The sequence below is a fragment of the Bubalus bubalis genome, chromosome X (genome assembly GCF_019923935.1).
Source record: "Bubalus bubalis isolate 160015118507 breed Murrah chromosome X, NDDB_SH_1, whole genome shotgun sequence".
Classification (NCBI taxonomy): Eukaryota; Metazoa; Chordata; class Mammalia; order Artiodactyla; family Bovidae; genus Bubalus; species Bubalus bubalis.
In genome coordinates, this window is record NC_059181.1 from 139,406,636 (window position 1) to 139,426,428 (window position 19,793).

The 19,793-nt window shown below is 38.9% G+C and overlaps 1 protein-coding gene across 4 annotated transcripts; it reads right to left on the minus strand.

The window, feature by feature from the left end:
* Positions 1 to 4,427: 4,427 nt before the first annotated feature.
* Positions 4,428 to 19,414, minus strand: RAP2C (RAP2C, member of RAS oncogene family). 4 transcript variants are annotated; one of them, XM_025277272.2, is made up of 4 exons: positions 19,288 to 19,414; positions 16,817 to 17,639; positions 14,029 to 14,347; positions 4,428 to 6,922 (listed from the first exon to the last, which is right to left on the minus strand). In XM_025277272.2, exons 2-3 carry the CDS (start codon positions 17,087 to 17,089, stop codon positions 14,069 to 14,071), a joined length of 552 nt encoding a protein of 183 aa, XP_025133057.1. In that variant the 5' UTR covers positions 17,090 to 17,639; positions 19,288 to 19,414; the 3' UTR covers positions 4,428 to 6,922; positions 14,029 to 14,068. The 4 variants fall into 4 exon arrangements, with proteins under 4 accessions (XP_025133057.1, XP_044793550.1, XP_025133056.1 ...); XM_044937615.1 differs by lacking the exon at positions 19,288 to 19,414 and adding an exon at positions 18,056 to 18,483; XM_025277271.3 differs by lacking the exon at positions 19,288 to 19,414 and adding an exon at positions 17,757 to 17,967.
* Between the last annotated feature and the right edge of the window lie 379 nt (positions 19,415 to 19,793).

Genomic DNA, 19,793 nt, shown 5'->3' on the forward strand with positions numbered 1-19,793 from the left:
ACATTTAATTGTCCATCCTTACTACCAACCCACCCACCACCAATTTACTTCTGTGTATTTCAGGGCCTGAGCAAAGGACCAAAACACTTGTAGAGATATCCTGGGGGCATGGCATAATGTCTATGCTTCGGTTGGGATTTTTCTAAGGATAGCCATACAAGTGTTCAAAAGAGGAACTGGTGTGCAAAAGAGGAAATCAGAGAAAACCATGCCCATTGGTATAAGGGTTTCCTGGGGCTCCCTCTTAAACAATGAACCCCCAAACTCAGATTTACTGAAGAGCCAGAACCCCCAGAGATCCTTACATTTCTTGAAAGTGGACATTACCTGTCCACTTTCAAGGTCCAAGAAAAAGTTTAGATGAGCTTAAGCCCCTCCCTCCTTTGCATCCCCCTTCCAAAGTTTAAAGCTTACAGCATCTGGTAGGAGCTTCAAACTAGTCAGTCTGGGGCGTTCCCTGAGGCTTACAGCATGAGGAAAAGTATCTCAAGCCTCAGGAGCCAATTCCTGAAGGTCTTTTTGGGGCATCTGGGAGTCTCTGATTACATGGCAGACCACAGAGATCACTGATATTGAAGCATATACATGGGGCCGATCTTTGGGGAATAACCTGACTTTGGTTTAAGGCCAACCAGAAGATGTCTTCAATTACTGGTGTGAATAGAAGCGGAAAAAGTGGAAGCAGTGACAGATTTTATTTTCTGGGGATCCAAAATCACTGCAGATGGTGACTGCAGCCATGAAATTAAGACACTTGCTCTTCGGAAGGAAGACTATAACAAACCTAGACAGAATATTAAAAGGCAGAGATGTCAAAGCTATGGTTTTTCCTGTAGTCATGTATGGGTATAAGAGTTGGACCATAAAGAAAGCTGAGCACCAAAGAATTGATGCTTTTGAACTGTGGTGCTGGAGAAGACTCTTGAGAGTCCCTTGGACAGCAAGGAGATCAAACCAGTCAATCCTAAAGGAAATCACTCCTGAATACTCATTGCAAGGACTGATACTGAAGCTGAAGCTGAAGTACTTTGGCCACCTGATGTGAAGAGCCAACTCATTGGAAAAGACCCTGGTGCTAGAAAAAATTGAAGGCAAGAAAAGAAGAAGGGAGTGACAGAGGATGAGATGGTTAGATAGCTCACCAACTCAATGGACATGAGTTTGAGCAAACTCCAGGAGATAGTGAAGGACAGGGAGGCCTGACATATTGCAGTCCATGGGGTCACAAAGAGTCAGGCGCGACTAAGCAACTGAACAACAACAGATTGGTATTTAAGGATTTGGAAACGCAATCTTGGGGTTTAGAGAATCAGAGTAAAAAACCTTTATTTCCATTAGTTTTATTATTCGTAAAACTATCATTAAGATTCATATGGAAAAAGGGAGGGGACAGGGTAGGAGTTGTTTATGGGGGGTATATGTTAACTGATAGGTACAATGAAGGAAATGGGGACAAGATTAAAGGAAAGGCCAAGGAGATGACTGTAGGGGTGTAGGTGGGCAATCACTTGAAGGTTTGCAGGGAGAATAGGAATTATTGCCTCATTAAGGGTAAATATTTGAAAGATTGGGAAACCCAGTCTTTTCCCAGCCTAAGAATGAAGCTGGGAAAGGTCTGGATCGGCTTTGAAATCTATTGGAGAGGAAATCCAGGCATGAGCAAGCACTCTTTCTTGATTGTATTCTTCTCCCTAGAGTCTTGGGGAATTTAATCTTAGAACTCAAGGGTCTTCAGTCCATATTTACAGTATGCATGCATGGGCCATCTCTTTATGGTGATATGGAAATATGGAAATATTTCTCTTGAAAGTGAGTTTAGAAACAATTACTTCACTCATAAACAAAAACAGAAAACAAAACAAATGAGCAAAAAAAATCACCTTAGTGCTGCTGAGGATGAAGGAATATGGGGGAAGAAAATGTATTTCCCATACTACCTACTATAAATAAAAAAAGACCAATAGGAAATGGAAGAATTTTCTAAAGAGTGAACACCTATCTTCCATACTGATTCCGTGACTGTAGTTTCATAAAATATTTATTGAGCACCTATAATACACTATAGGTTGAGAAGTGACTTAGGCAAGGCCCTACCTTCAAGGAGCTCACAGTTTATGGGAGAAAACTCATGAATGGGTCCTGTACAATGACAGAATCATTGAGTTTGTGAACGGAGTAGCCTGGGCCATAGACATTAACGTCTGTAAGCACAGAATTAGGTCTATTTAGTGACAAAGAATGTGGCTGGGATCAGCTGCTCTTCTGATCCTCCATTCAAAATCTACATTTAGGTAGAAAAAGGGTGCAGCTCAGCTTTGCAATGGATTCAGGATACAGCTGCTAAATCTAACTACAGTTCTTTTGGCACTGGTAACTGGGCTGTATTCTGCCTGGCAGCCAAAGACTGCCAAATCTTGATTTAAGACATTGACTTTCCAAAGAAAAATAGCTATAATGAAAATAGCTTATGTCTTACATAAACTCTTAGCAATATAACAAACACATTACCTTTAAATAGGACCCATAGTATTTTGTTATATATGAACTGTCACTCTGACTCAAAACAGTTATTTCTTACTGTGTGTCTTTTGTTTCCACGAGCTTTATGATTTTAATAGCACCTATTTGACTCTACCCAATGATGAATTCATCTTAAAACTTGTCCCAAAGTACCCTCCTCAACATTTTAATTCTTTTCCTTCATGATCTTAAGTCACAACTCTCCTGAGCTTTGGTTTCATCAACAAATTGGGGACATGATGTTCAAAGCACTAGATAGTTGTCAGGTTCAAATGAGACAAATGTATGTGAAAGTAGGAGCTTATCTGAAAAACTGTCCCCATTTTTTAAATTGGAGGATAATTGCTTTACGATGTTGTGTTGGCTTTTGCCATTCAACATCGTGACTCAGCCATATGTATACGTATCTCCCCTCCCTCCTGCTCCTCCCTCCAGCCCATGTCAGCCCACCCCTCTAGGTTGTCACAGAGTGCCAGGCTGAGCTCCCTGTGTTATACAGCAGCTTCCCACCAGCTATCTGTTTTACATGTGATTATGTATCTCAATGCTACTCTCTCAATTTGTCCCATCCTCTCCTTTCCCCACTGTGTCCACAAGTCCTTTCTCTATGTCTCCATCTATATTCCTGCCCTGCAAATAGGTTCATTGTATGAACCATTTTTCTAGATTGCTGGTAAATATATACAATGGAATATTATTCAACCATAAAAAGGAATGCATTTGAGTCAGTTCCAGTGAGGTGGATGAATCTAGAGCCTGTTATACAGAATGAAGTAAGTCAGAAAAACAAATACTGTATATTAACACATATATATGGAATCTAGAAAAACTGTCCCTGTTTTAAATCTGAATGAGAAATCTTATAGCCTTGGCTCTTGACTTCAAGCCGTTATGTCCTGAAGGATGAATCTTCTCCCTGGATAAGTATATGAAAAGGGCAGAAAAGTTGGTGACATAAAGGTGACCTGACTGTGACTGAGTACCCTACTGATACTGGTCATCAGGCACTTACCCTGTTCCATCCTCTCCTCTCTCTGTTGTTCACTTAGTTAAAAATGTTGACCTTGCTGGATGAGGGATGCTACTCCTTCAGCGGAAAAAAAAGGGGGAGGGCCCTGAAGTCACGAGAGCCCTTTAAAAAAAAAACAAAAAAAAAAAAAAACGGGCTTTTGGACTTGACAGCATCTAGTATGACATATATGGGGTATTTAGAGCCCAACTAAAGACTGATAATCGATGGTAATAAACAACAAAATATCTTCTGTATGTTATGACACAGGTATATAAATCTGTCAATTATTACAATTTTTAAAAAGCCAGTTCATAATATATTTGGACATACAGAACTGTCCAACTTGAAGAAAACATTGTGGCATTAAAAAAAGTTGAGATTAAAACAACTATTTAGTTCAACAATTTAAAAATATTGAGTAAAGCAGTGAATTAAAAGTGATTGGCAAAAGCCTTTCACTGGATAAAACAAAGTGATAATTGTGTTGGATTTTAACTTATTATTTCAGAATTTAATTATAATGCATAATACTGTCTGGAATCTCCTACACATGGACAATTCCCAGCCAATAGATTTGCAGCTGGGCCACTTTCTCCATATGGGATGTCATTATTCTTTTTTACCCATTATTTTGAATTTCTAATTTATTTATAAGTTATTCAATTGATTAAATATTACATTTTAGGATATAGCTCAGTTTTTTCCCACATATGCCAGAATGGTGACTAAGAACACAGGGGGACATTTAACTTCTTTAAATATGTACTGCAATACACATTATCATCTTGATAAAAAGTAATGACTTTTTATCAAAAGTTTAAAAAAAGTTATGAAAAAGATTTACAAGTTAGCAAATAACAAGCAGTGATACACCAAATAATTCAGGAAACCAACCTCAGTAATACAGATGTCTATTTTATTAAAAAAGTTACAAACATGTGGACTGCAGGGTCGTCTTACAAAATGACAAGAATGAAATCTATTGGAAAAATTTTACTTTTACAAATATTTATAGGTCATTGTTCAATGTTTGTACTTGTTATTCGAGATTTTTTAACTTTCATTGATAAAGTTACAGTACATTAGATCCATGATAATAGATTACATGATTTTATTTGCAGAGCCCTACTGCAGTGATTTGAACAACTCCTAAACAGATGCCATAGTAAAGACGAGACATATATTGCATTTAATTTATTATCCTAATAAGCAACTTGACATGCAATCTATTGAGGAAGCTAAAATAACTTTTGGTCCCTTTTCTTAAAATGTGCTGGAGAAATCACCTTTAAATCACTTTCCCCTGACTCCTGTGATCCTAAGTGAATTCAAGTTAAATTTGCTGCTGAGGTCTGTGACAGAGCAAGAGAGCGAGAGAACAATAACTATCCATAGGAAAGAAACACTGCATTAAAAAAAAAAATCCATCTGCAGAAAATTTAAATCATCATGAATTATTTGATTCCTTTAGAATTTCACAAAAGCTAATAAAAATGAACCACAATCACTTAACCTACTTTGAACTGAGCTTTTGGTTTTAAGTTTGGTATTAAAGTGCAAACTTAAATTAGGTATTCATTTCAAGCAGTTTATAAATAACTAAGTTTCAATTGCCTCCACCCTTACAATCTCACCATAAAATTCAAAATCTAAGATCAAGAGTCCACTTTGAGGGAATTCGATCAGGAATCAAATGCAACACGATTTTAAAAAAGGAAAACAAAGTTTAATTAATTTCTACACAATAATTAATGGTCATACTGACCAATAAATCACATGAATGTAGATATCACTTTATCTGAACATCACACACAATATAAATTTAAAATTGCCACACCCTTCCAAAAACCATCACTGCATATATTAGAGCTTTCCTTGACAAAGTTATTGAGCTATTATTATAGATCAAAAGTCTGGTTTTGGTATTTTTGTTTTGTTTTATTTAGAAGCATGTTCAAATGACTAAAGCTGGGCTCCTAAAATCGAGAACTTTGGTGCAGTAGGTGAGCTGCAGTTATTAACTTCTGCAAATTAAAAGCACACAACTAAAACCAAGTAAAAACCCAACAACAAAATACTGTCAAACTTACAAAATTTTAAAATCATTGCTAGAAAAAGCGCTCATTGTCATGATGTTAGAACTGAATCACAAGATTACTCTTTATAAGTTTACTTTCTGTTTCTATACCTGTGTTATTGTTAAATGTTCAAGTATTCAGACAAAATGTGCTGATTAGGTAAACAACATGGAAGGCAATGGCTATTAGAAGCACATTTGCAAAAAGAATAAACAAAAACAAAGGAAAAAAACGCCCAGAGACTTGGCGCTATCTTCCCTTCTGTTACACAGATTTTTGTCTCTACTACAAACATGCTTCTTGAGAAATAACTAAAAAGCAACTGTGATAGTGCAAGAAAACTTTAACAAATATTGCTTTAAACTATTATTCAGAAAGACAAATATTAAGAACTACAAAGTGTATATGATTTTATTTGAATTTAATTTTACATGTGCAGAAGTCTACTAGATGTCACTTACAAGCCTGACAGGCAAAGCTGAGCAATCTCTGTTTAGGTATACAATTAATTTACCATGGATACAATATCCCTTTTCAAAGGCATTGCTAAGTAGGTCATAACTAAATTTAGAACTTCACAGAAAGGAAAATGTTACTGCTGCAATTTGATGCTGTAAATGAGATTAACACATGTGAAAACCTAATGGAATCAAATGCTTAACTCTTTAGCTAAATGCGCTACAATTTCAAATATCAACCATAAGTTTCAGAACATGTTAACACAAAAACACATCACAAACTGCACTTGAAGAAAAGGGATAGTCCATCCACACAGGTAAAATGTGATCTTTAGTTTCTTTTTACAACACTGCCACACGTAAACAAAGTCTGAAAGTATTAACCAATCACTTAAAGGAGAAAGATTTTACAAATAGAATGAAGCACTGGCGCGAGGTAATATACAGAAGTAACCATTTGTTTAAGGCTCAATTTTTTTCTCCATTATAACTTTCTTTTAAAAGGCATTGAGTAGGTAATACTGAGCTTGAGTATTTAATAAATACAAGTTGAGAAACTGATTAAAGAAATCAATCAAAATATTAAAAATTAATTCTTGCATATTAGCCATCATTAAGAACTTAGAAAGCTACAAAAGGACTGATTGATAAAGAACAGATTTTTAAACATATGGTAAACGTGCTAAGCAATCCTGTTTAAGGTCAATGGATCTTGAAGGCCAAAGACCTTATGCACTTAATTAGATGTATGGCAACATGCTGTAATAGAGACAGGTTTACCAAGGCTCAGTTCTGCAACCCAGGTTGTAAAGTTCTCCAAAGCAGCATCTGTGCAAATTTCCTCTGAGTTTTATCTGCAATTAAGATAAAAATATCATAAAAATGCAGATATATAGATTACAGTTTAAAATGAGAACACTGACAACAGATCTCTATACACATGCAAGTGGTACCAAAATTGTAAAGTGGAATTTCACTGTGTTCCTCATAAATTTAAGTAAAAATAATCTTCTGCAGTTCAAGAGTCAGTAAATTATAGCAACACTATAATGATGCATTGGATGAAATACATACTTCGTTGAATAAAGTATACAATATTTAAATTCTTACATGTTTAAAAGATGTTAATAGTATAAAAGTGGCAAATGTTACTACTTTGATCTTTTCATATTTTTAATGGGAAATAGTATTAAATGTATAGTGATTATGAACTAAATAATATGCAAAAGTTCAAAAAATTTTTGCATTAAAAGAAGTTGTTAATCAGGACATTAGTTATTTAAGCTTAGGAAAGTCAGTTTCCTCATCATGAAAATAAGGATAAAATTCTTTCCTGACAGGGTTGTGGTAATAAATATCACATAAGGCACTATGTGAAAGCACTTTGTGTGTCAAATGTCAGGTAATTTTTTCATTTCTCAACTATGTTTAAATTTCTAGAGGAACAGGATTATGTCTTTGATATCCAAATTAAAGACCTTTATATTTTTATTTTTAAACCCATTTGAATTTTTATACCTATTTGAACACAACAGTATTTCATTCTATATGTAATTCATTGTGAGGATTTTTCAGTAATTCAAACTGGACTTTCCTCAATTAATATGAATTAATAAGTTGACTATAAATTTTAATCCACACTTTTCAAAATAAGCAATTACAAAGAGTTGGGGATTTTCGAATATGAATATGTCTCAAATAGGGAAGACTTGGATGATTTAATAATTCAGGTATTCTCTGAAATAAAATTGAGGAAATAGTAATTATTTCTAGCCAAAATAAACACTAAGAATACAAATCAGCTTATTAACCATAATCTACATTAAATAAAAGGCGATATATGTGATATTTCTCACTCTCTAAAAGCCTGGTTAACATTTGGTCTACCCACATTCCATAGGATGAGAATACTCCAGTGAAATCAAGAGACACAAATAAATCCCAGGTCAGATTCAACAATATTAATACAAGGCGTACTATTAAAGTATTAATACCTACTACTTTTCAAGAGAGTATTACATTTTAATGCTCTGCAGTAATAAATCCTGAGGCAAAAGCATGCATTAAGAGAAAAACGACAGTCCTTCTAAGATTAGAAGTACACAGAATGCAAATGTTACTGCTTCATACTGTGAACGCAAACTTTCCAGTGTACCAAAACTCTCATTCATTTAAAAAACATTCCAGAAGCTTTGAAGGCAGCTGGTCAAAGTCATACTTTTTAACTCTCAGGATATCACATCTAGACACACTGCAGAAGTATAACTTGCTGCTTGTGAGATAGAACACAAGTGATCCTTGTCCTCACTCTCAACTTTCCAGCCAGACACGCAACAAATCTGAACTGTGGAGGCTTCTGCTCAAATTCTTGCTTGACTGGTTTCACTTTTCCACTTTCTTCTAATTAGATTTTGTTATGAAAGAGAGAGAGGAAAGAAAAAAAAAAAAAAAGAAATCCCAAACAGTCCAAACCTTTTGCTCAGGAAATTATGAAATAGGGTCTCCCAAGTGGGGTAAATCGGTACACGAGAATAGCAAACATAGAGCTGAAAGAACAAAGATCATTATTTATGTCAGCATGAAGAAAAAGGGAGACTCTTGATTCAAGACCAACACATCATTTCACGTGGCAGCAGAATGCCTGGGATATTAACAAAGGCTCCTGAAAGGCTTAGCAGTTTATGAGTGTCTTTTTAGCTTAGCTGGATTTAGCATTTCTAAATACAGTGGTATTTACTACCATTCTTTTTAGCAAAAATAAATGTGTAATCATAATCAATTTTAATTTTTTCCAGTTTTATACATATGATATTCTGGGGACTTAACCAAAGGAGCTTTTTAAAAACTACATTTTGCTTCACATTTTTTACTTGGCATGTTCGTATCCCATTTAAATATTAGTTATATTAACAAAGCACTAGGCTAGAATTCTGTTGACAGTTAATATTTCTGTTAAATATCTTGTTTGTTTCTCCACTGTAACGAGTAACACTGATGAAGCTTCTTAGGGGGTGAAGTGAGAGAACTAGGGTCAAACACAGAGAGCAGAAGCTGAACCTATGGCATAGAATATGCAAATGAAAGGGGACCTGTGCTTCAAGGAGAACATGCACCCTGAAAGTTTACAGTAAACCCAGGGTAGAAAGAAAAAACTATTTTTCTTACATCCTAGACCTAAAATCTCTAAGTTTAAATTAATATGATGAATTCAATTCTGAGATTTCAAATAATATGACCATGCCCACTGATAATAAGCAGCAATGTGAGCCCAATGATCTGATCCCAGGTGCTAACTTTGAATTAAACAGGTAGGGGACTGTTCCCTTCAACCCTAAATTGCTTTTTCTGAATCCTATATTCCTAAGACTGTGGCTAATCAAAGGAATTTGGGAGTATGTTTTTAGTAGCATAAATTTTTCCAACAGCTGACAGGATTTAAGTTTTTCTTGGTGATAGTTATCTTCTGGATTTTAGAATTCCACTGTGAAGTAATCCCACGAGGAGAATCTTTCCTTAAGTATGGCTAGAATACTTCCTCAGTGGCAATTCTCCAACTCCATGATGCAATTTTTGTTAATTCTACTGATGGTTCATTCTGAGATAGAGAGGTAAAAGAGTAAAAGTGAATGGCTCAAATGCATTTCATTCTGCAATAAAAGCCTAATCTTGAGGTTAAAAGGAAACAATTAAAGCAGGAACAGATATACAGTCATTCTATTCACCAGACACCTCGACACCTAGAACAGGTCTAACTAGGCACCTATCCACTCTGAACAGTCCCAAACCATGAGCCCTGTAGGTGTCAGTGAAGGTCTGGGAGAAGTAGAGGGCAGAAAGGACGAGGCAACTCTCTTCTCTCCTTTACCCCAGGTCCACTGCAGGTCTATGTGTACCCTAGTACACACTACCCCAAGGCTGCCATGTCACAGGCTCCATTTTGGCTCATTATGTGAGCTGGATGACAAACAAGCATTTAGATAAGCATTTAGATAAGCTTAGGTATTTTCTCTACAGTGACATGCAAGATGTGGGGGTGGGGGAGGAAGTATCTATCTGAAACTGTAACTTCAGCAACAGAATTCCACCCTGGTGTTTTACTAATATGATTAATACTTAACTTGGACATGAAAATGCCAGGACTTTAAGTATACAATGTGATTTAATTTTCATGATGTCCCCCTCACGTCTGCTAAATCCCCAGCATGTCATATCTAATTAAAAGGTGGAAAAAAGATTTGAAACAATTCTGATTCCACACACTTATTTATTTTAAACAGCTGGAAATGCTAATTGATTTCACTGTGTTTAGAAATAGTAAGGTCAGCTAGACTAAAATGACATTCATAGATGGTTCAGCCTTTCAGGAGCCTTTGTTAACATCCTGGGCATTCTGCTGCCACGTGAAATGATGTGCTAGTCTTGAATCAAGAATCTCCCTTTTTCTTCTGGCTGACATATATAATGAACCGAGGCCGACATAAATAATGATCTTTGTTCTTTCAGTTTGATTCCTGGTGTTTGGTACTCTTATGCACCACTTACTCTCGTTGGGAGAACCTGTTCATAATACAGAGAAAAATACGATAAAATCCTGCAGGAGACCTTCTAACTGCAGTGAAGAACACCTTTTTATATTCCTGTTTTTTTTTTTAATAAAAAAAACCCAAACAGTAACTTCTGTGAATACTGGACTGAGATATAGGGATCCTTGAAAAAATAATCTTTAAAAAAAAAAAAAAAAAACTCTATATGCCAGTATTTACCAAAAGCTCACATTTTAGGAATAACTTTACTTCCCACTTTTCAGGGAATTAACAGAATATTTTTAGGATATTATTTTGCTTCTTTTTTGCATTCCTTCTGTTTTGAAACCACCTCTACCCTTCCCCCATCTACTCAAATCCTACCCATTCTTCAAGGCCTAACTCAAATGCTACTGCTTCCCAGTTCCTCTAAATCAGTGCTTCTTAACCAGGGCAATTTTGCCCTCCAGGAGATACTTGGCGATGTCTGGAAATATTTCTGTTCATCACAACAGAGGGATGGAGGAAATACTCCTGGCATCTGATAGGTAGAGGCCAAGGATGCTACTAAACATTCTGCAATGCACAGAATGCAATGCTTCCTACAACAAAGAGCCCTGAATGTTGAGCAACCTGCTCTAACTTTGGTCTCTCCTTTCCCTAAACCCCCACAGCACTGTGATTTACTTCTGTTATAGTATTATAAGATTGTTAAGAAAACACTAATCATTCTCAACAACAGTATATCACAACAGCCAAATGTCAACTCTTTACATTAATAGAAAGGAGCTATGATATAGTTAACAAAATCAAGATAAGGCTGCAACACTGTATCACAGTAATGAAGTCCTTCAAAGCACTTGATGGCAGGCTCCTCAGGTCAGTAAGGAAAGCAGCCATGAAAGCAGCGCGTAAGGAATCTGGCACTGCTTCCAAACTTACACTGAGATTACTGCCAATGGGAGGGTGAAAGGTGGGGAAACCATCCTGGGAGACATGCAGATAAACAGGTGTTGGGCAGGAGACTGGTGACTCCAATTGAAGGGTGATAAGAAATAAATGTGAGGTATTACCAGAAGTAATTCTTAGAGCATTAATAAACTTTCCCTTTCAATTAAAGAGAAAACTATTTACAACAATCACAGTCCTTCTGACTTGTCTGAGTCTTACTATCTCTAATGTGGACAAGGTTCTCTTCTAAACATTAAGGACAAACATTTCTCAAATCACCTTTACTTGTCAAAGTTTTATCTTCAATCTAGATCTGGGACTGATGGACCTCAGAGCTCTGTGACTCAAGCTACAGGACTCAGAATCCATCACCTACTTTTAAAAAATAAATAGTAAGCAAGAACAAACTTTATGGACCTCTGATTACAGATAACCTAACCACATCAGTTCAATCATATTTGATAGCAAAAAAACTCCACTGCATATAGTGTTTTGTTCTAAAAGATCTTGGTCAGGGGACACCCTGTAACATTTTTAGAAATCCAGCTGATTAGATTTCAAGGCTCACACCTTTAATTGTGTATTCTGCTTATAAAAAAACAAACAAAAACTACCCAGGCAACTTAACCCAGTATTATAAAAGAAGCAATTATTGATACTATTATTTTCTGATTTTAGTACTTTAGTTAACAAATATAAACATAGTTTGCTTGAGATATTAAAAAGTCTATTTAATCATTCCTGTAATCAAACAGATTAAAAGTAATTTAGATCACAAAAGCTGCAAAATAAAATAAACTCAGAAATAACTCAGAATAAGAAACCTTTAAAAATAGCTTTATACATCATTCATTTGCCAACTTGACTAAGACAGTGGCCCTCCACATGTATGAAATCCATTTTACTGTTTCCTTCCAATAGCTGTCTGCAATAATTATGGGGGAAAAATTGGGAATGTTTTGCAGGAGCTGGTTAATTTTTTATAAAGATGATAAAACTAAAATGCATACAACATGTTATTTGCCTGGTTAAAAATGTCAGAGAAGTAGAGCATAATGGTAAAGATGCAACACCACACACAACTTGTTCGAACTTGAAGCTGGCTTGAGATTTAAGAAGAGACACTGTGGAAACAAGAACACTGGACTCAGTCACCTACATACTGCCTCAAAAAACTATATTGCAAGTATGACGTTATCAACAAGACATACACTGGGCTACAGTCTGCAGAGTGACGCTATATGATAACAGATGGAGATAGGTATAAGACAACAATGTGTTTTCATCGCATTCTGGTATGCTCAAAAGTTGATGAGTGAAAGCATTTTGAATAAAGCACTGTTGTCATCCTTCATTTTCAAAGATGACACTAGCTGACAGGAAATCTTGTCTGAAAAAATAAATTAGGGACCGTTAGTCTTTTCTCCAGGGAGCACATATAAAGCCAGACCTTTGATTAGGAATCATTTGTGTGATCTGAAATGGCTGTTGCCATTTGCAACACTGCCTCTTAGACTTGAGGTCAGTCTTGGCTCAAAATAATCAATTCCATTCCTGATATTGTCTGGCTAGTCTGGCATTTTCTGCAGTTTCTCAGTCATCCAGGATATTGGTTGTCTTATTATCTAGGTATTATTGCCTAAGTGAGACTATCTGCCTAATTACAATCTAGATTAAAAGATCGTGATATGAATAAAGTTATCTTATTTTTAATGATCAGTAAGTTTTACAGAACCTTACTTTTCAAAAAATGCATTCATTTAAAAAACACCTTTATTACGTTATTTAGCCCAATGAGAGGTTTGAAGATTTTGCCATTGTTCTTATTAACTCCATTATTTATTAAGCTGAATATAAATGTTTCCTGGGCTTGGAGTTGTCCATTCTAAACACATTGCAGATGATTTCACCAGTTTCTCATCTGGACCATATTATTCATAATGAGTCAAGGTACACTGTGGCACTATACTTTGTTATTATCAGAGGTCACTTAAGTCTCTCCAGTGTAACATACATATGAACTTGATTAAATCATCGTTCTGCTAAATCTAGCACTTGGGTGATTAGTAAATTGATGATTTCAATTAAAGCAGCTCTCCAGCTCATGATAGAAAAGCACAGAAAACACAAAACTAATCATCTTCTCAAGTTATTACTGGATGTTCTCCCATGCACTTTGAATGCTAAATCACCCAAACAGGGAAAATTATCCTTTAACTCACCCCACCCCAAAGGAATGTTAGAGATCAGAGAGAGAACAGTAAACTCACTTTAAAAAACGAATCCTGGTATTGGGAGTACAGACAGTTTCTTACCTTCATTTTACTGACCTGTCTCTCTTTTAATTATCTATATTGAATGTTGATTATTTTGTGCTAACGGAAATGTTTTGTTTCAAAAATAAAGAAATTTAAGGTACCACGTGTATTAATATTAAGCTTTTTGTTATACTTGATCAAAAACATAAGGTTCCATCAACAACTAACCTGCTCGGTATGGCCATGATTGAGGTTATCTTTTTATTTTTTACTGGACAACGCAAGTTGTACAACATTGATCTTGCTTCTCGGGTAGGGAAGAATAGTTCATTTGCCTGACGATCTCAGCAAAAAGTTCATCCACCATTGATTTACTTTTTGCCGATGTCTCCATGAAAGGACAGCCCCATTCTTGAGCCAGAGCTCTGCCTTCTGAAGACATAACCTCTCTTTCTGGTTCCAGATCCACTTTATTTCCTACTAGGATCAGTGGGACTTTTTCATATCTCTTCACTCTGACAATTTGATCTCTCATTGGCTTGATATCCTATGTAAACAATCACAAAGAGAAAGAAAAAAATTATGCTGTTTGCATAACCATAAAAGAAATATTGCAATATCCCAAGAAGTCATCCTTCAGTGAGTAGAGAAAGCTGAATCCACAATAAAACCACACACCCAAATGGAGAAAATGTCACTTTCTCCATTGAAGTAGGAATAGATATTTTCCACAGGCCCTACCTGCTGGATTTGTCAAGAATATAAAATGTAGGTTGAACAATAACTTTAGGCCTCATTTAGTCACTTCTTTCCCTCAGTCGACACTGATTTCAAAAGCAAATCCCCAAACATGATGAATCCAAAAGGGTGTTTGGCCATGTCCTTAAACCTGCCAGCTTGTCATCACTCCTGGTAACACCTGTTACCCCAGCACAGGATTGCAGCATCTATGCATTCCTAGCCATTTAGCAAGAGCACTTGAGAGAAAGTGTTTTAGGTGGGAAGAAAAACACGGCCTTGTGCCTAGAAGACCAAACACACTTCAGTATTTAGTTTTAAATGTAATGGTATGCCTTGATCCTTAAAATACCCTTCAGTATTAGAAGTTACTGTACATTAGTGAGCAGCTCCTGGGAGGGACAATGCCGAGGAGGGGGGCAGATTTGGGCCGGAAGAAGTCAAATTTTCCTTTGCCTATGTTCGGGTATATTATGTGAATTTTCTCCCTCGTATATATTACTTTTTCTAAGTAATTACAACTAATTACAAAAGATAAGAGCCTTAGCAATTCTCTAGGAGGGTCAATTTTCAAGGGGTAGTATCGATTTAAGACAATGTAATAATTGTATAGTTAGTGTAATTTACCAATACATTGCACTTCTTGAAATTTTTTGTAAATAACTTGAAAAGTTTGACTTAAATATAACACATGTGCTTAATCTGAACAGTTACAGCACACAGAATTTACATGCAGGATGAAGGCAAAAGAAGGGACTGAAAATTTACAAAAACATACAGCTGATAGTTGCAACAATTTTGTTGGATCACGTATCAATTCAGTCTTCCTGGTTAAGCTTCTTTCCCCTGTGTCCTTATAGAAACAAGTTCAGCCGAGAATCCAAATTGATGGCATTTGGGTTTAAAAGAGTTTAAGTCTCTACTGAAATAATGGAAGTTTTTCACTCCCTATTTATGTGTATAAAAGAAGTAGCTATAACGGATATCTTATGAAAAACCCTTCAAAAGACTGCCAGCCTGAAGAGAGTCAGCTAATAGAATAACAAATGTCCCAAGGATCCTGTAGAAAGAAAACGTCTGTCAAATAGCACCTTTAGCACACTGGTACTTTCTGGAGAAAAATGCTTTTGTAACTGTTGTGCTTTGGAATTTAAGTCTGCATAAAATGAACTTTAGTCTGGTCACAGCAACTTTGATTAATTTACCCATTACTTATCTTTAAAAGAAAAAAAGAAACCCTGAAGTTGCTACATCAGGTCACTGGGAAAGTTCATTTTAAGATAAAATAGTAAGAAAAGTGAAAAAAGCACAATGGCTTGGCTAAAGCACTTAATGTCTCTTAAGTAAGCAACATTAAGTGCATACCTTTAAATGCAGGAAAAAAAATATCCATTTCCTAAATCAATGAAGGTCAATATAATGGGTCAATACGAGGTTATTTATTTTCAAGGAATAAATAGCAATATTTATTGCATCTCTTAAAATAATGTTAAACCTCCAGTCTGTCTCCCAGTGAAGGACACGACAGATCTTTCCAGAGAAATCGGACCACCACCTAGCCGGGGGTTAAAAATCTGCACTTGTTCCGTGTTCCCAGATTCACATATTTTCTATATAATCAATGTTATCAGAATCAATTTGGCTGAACTGAAAAAAAAAAGAGAGAGAGTCATTCTACATTTTTGTTTGTTATTAATTTTAGATACTAGTCTTTTCAATTGCTAACTTCCCTTCACACGCTCCAAGTAAGTAGAGTACCTAGAAGGCAGGTCTTGAGTTCATCATCTTGTGGCCCTAAGATTTAGAAATCTGGTTGAGAGACTTGGGTGAGAACAAAAAGGGGGAGGGCGAAGCAGACGCAGAGGAATTTATCTGTGGAACAGATAATCGTCTCCAAATAATTTTCCTTACAAAGTGCTCTATTTGCCCGAGATTATCTTTTAAATGTTGTTTGCCTGAGTACCTTAACGAAGGCTTGTGGACTTGAACAAGCAACTTCAGAAGGCTATAGTCCAGGCTAAACATACACAAGCTGACATTTCTTTTTTCACTTCTCTTTCACTTAAAAATAACTTTAAAACATTTGTTGACGGTTGCGACTTTAGTCTTCTCTACAGAAACAACTGGATACTTTTCCGTGCCAGGAGTAACCTCAAAAATGCGCCATGTCTAACTTTCAAAAGCAAAACAGTCATTTACGCACGGTGCAAGCAAACCAGAAGTAAATGTAGGATTACCACACCCCCTTCTTACAAATCTTAAGACTTGGTTTGGTTACCTGAAAAGACTGTTGATTAACCAGACTGTAAACCAGGATGAAACCTTGGCCGTTTTTGATGTAGAGATCTCTCATGGAAGCAAACTGCTCAGTTCCTGCGGTGTCCAGAATTTCCAGCACGGAGGGGGAAGAGTCCACTTCGATCTCTTTGCGGTAGAAATCTTCAATGGTGGGGTCATATTTCTCAATGAAAGTCCCAGTGACAAACTGCACAGTCAGGGCGGATTTGCCAACCCCTCCGCTCCCTAACACCACTACCTTGTATTCCCTCATTGAGTCTCACCTTCACCAACTCCTACCAAAGGGAGGGAAAAATAACACCCCGCTCGCTGCGGCGCGGCTCGGAGAGGCGGAAGGTGGGCGGAAATCTGCGAACCCGGGAGGAGAGTGCAGAGGAGCCGAGGGCCCGACGGGGGAAGAAGAGGAAGTTAAAGGAGGGGGAGGGGAAAGAGCGAAGTGTCGGGGTGGGTGGGGATGGGATGGTAATGCCCTTCCTATAGGAACTGAAGCCCAGGCAGGGGGCGTGGGGAAAGGGCGAGCCCTGAGCAGCCCGGAGGAGGGCGGGGGGAGGCGAGACGCGCCCCCCGAAGGGAAGTGGGGGGGGACGCCGCAGGACCGACGGGGACCCCCGCGGGAAGACAGGCGTCCAAGGAGCCCGCGGCCGGGGGCTGCCCCGCACCCCTCCTTCGCCCTTCACACAAAGGGGCCCAGGGACCCCGCTTCCTGCTCGCGCCGCCGAGCCGGCCCGGGCCTGTGGGCTCCGCTCCAGTCGCTGTCGCCCGGGTGGGTCTCTGGGCCGCGGCTCCCGCGGGTGTCGTCTGGCCTGTGAAGCGGGGGAGAGGGCGCGCGTTACCAGCCTGACCCCCGCCCCAGCCGGGCAGCCCGGCCGGCCGCCTCCCGCGGCTCCCACCCGGACCCGGCCGCCACCGCCGCCGCTTACCCTGCCGTCCGCACCCGCCCGGCCGCCCGGGAAACTCTGTCACGCCAAGGCCATGGCGAGAGGCCGGTTCCTCGGTCTCACCGCCTCCCCTGCGCTACCGCTCGCAGAGGGGAAAGGGGCGGGGGCCGTCCGGCGGCGACGGCCGCTGGGACTCCAAGCGAACCCACCTCTTTTTTTTTCTCACCCCCCCCCCCCCCCCCCCCCCAGCACACACCCGGAAGGGTTTCCCTGACACACTGGTTGAGGTGCCCCAGTTCCCCGAGACTGGACAGGATCACTTCCGGTGGGGAAAGTCCCACCTCTCTGGGGCGAGCCGGGTGGCGCTGGGGCCGCGCCCTGCTGAGCGAGACGGCGGGGACGGTTTCGGGTCGGGGCTACGGCCTTGGCAAAGGGCCTCTCTCGGGACCTCCGGAGTCTCCTTTTTCCGCTCGGTCGCCCGCAGCTGCTGTTTCTGCTGCTGATGCTGCGGACAGTCCCACCCCGACCTCGCGGAAGCCCCTCCGCGTCTCAGCGGACCCCAGCCCGGCCTGAAGAGTCGATTGGCTCGGGGCGGATCTGACGACCCGGAGCACAAGCCAAACATCCCCGGACTAGAAGCGGCAGGGAAAATAAAACAGCCAAGAAAGTGGATTCTCTTTGCTGATCTTCCTTCCACTTGGTATTTTTCGAAGGAACGCTTGCAAAGTAGCCTTCGACTTCACTAATGGTTCTGATTTCCTCTGTGGTGTGTTTTCTTTAGCCGTGCTGACAAATAATTGAACACACACACACACACACACACACACACACACACACACACATTGTGGTGTGTTTTCTTTAGCCGTGCTGACAAATAATTGAACACACACACACACACACACACACACTACTTTATCACCTGGCAAATCTGCCTTGTCTCCACCAGCAAATGCCAGAGTCGCTCCTTTCTTTTTTATCACCAGGCTCAAAAAACAACAGGATTAGAAGTAGACTTTATTAAGGTACTCTAACTCAGTTTTGCCTCTTTTTTGATTCCAACCGCTACGCAGCAGGGAAGCGTGGATTGGCAATTGTTTAGGCCAGCAGACTAACTCTTTTCATTATCTTGTAAGGCACAGCAATTTGCATGACTGGCTCTCCCAAGTTAAAGTTTGTTTTAATAACCATCCTTCATAATCTTTGAAATTCAAATCAAAGGACTCTAAGGTTAAACACACTAAGTTTCTATTTTTAGATAAAATTATTACTTCTTACATATCTTTCCCTCTGCTTTCTATTTGTAAACTTTGTGTCACATCCACAGAGCCCCAGGTTCAGAAGCCTAGATTATATTTTAGGCACGTCACTCCTTTTTTGACTCGGGCATGCACCCAGAAACCTGAAAGAGTAAGTAGCCAGTGGAGTTAAAAATGACCTCAAATCCCCCTTGCAAGCCCTAATGGCCCAACTGTATAAAAAGAGATTACCAAGCCCCAATTGTTAGATATTAGAAAACAAGCAAATTAGTGTGAAGTCCTGATATGTCTCTCCAGTACTCCCCAATGTCACTTACAGTATCCAAAGGACAGTTCAGTTCAGTTTCTTCTCAGCCTAGGGCTGGTGTAATCTGTCCCGCGAAGTCTCCAGCTCTGGCTCCAGCTGGCCCGAGTCCCGCCTGATATCTGAGGCACTGCCCTCTGCTGGAAGAGGTTTGGTCTGTGAATTATGAGTTTCCTCATAAGTCACTGCTGTTTTCACACGTGCTGTTGCCTGATTTGGAGCTCTGCTGCCCATCCTTGTCTGTTTCCAGACAGTCTGGGGGTGGGGGGACCCAGAGCCCTTCCCCAGCCCTGCTTGTAACAGGGAAATTCCTCTTCTGATCTCACAATCAGTGCTGAGCAATTGCCTCAAGTCTCTGCTATTACTAAACTGTCAAAACAGGGTGGCCCTCTTGCTAAGGTGGCTTCACCTGTTGACAACTCTAATATCTCTGAACTTGTTGGCTACAGTATTTTGTAGAGAATTGTTCCTCTACTCAAGGAAACATACTCCTCCCTTCGGTGCAGAGTCTGTTTGGGT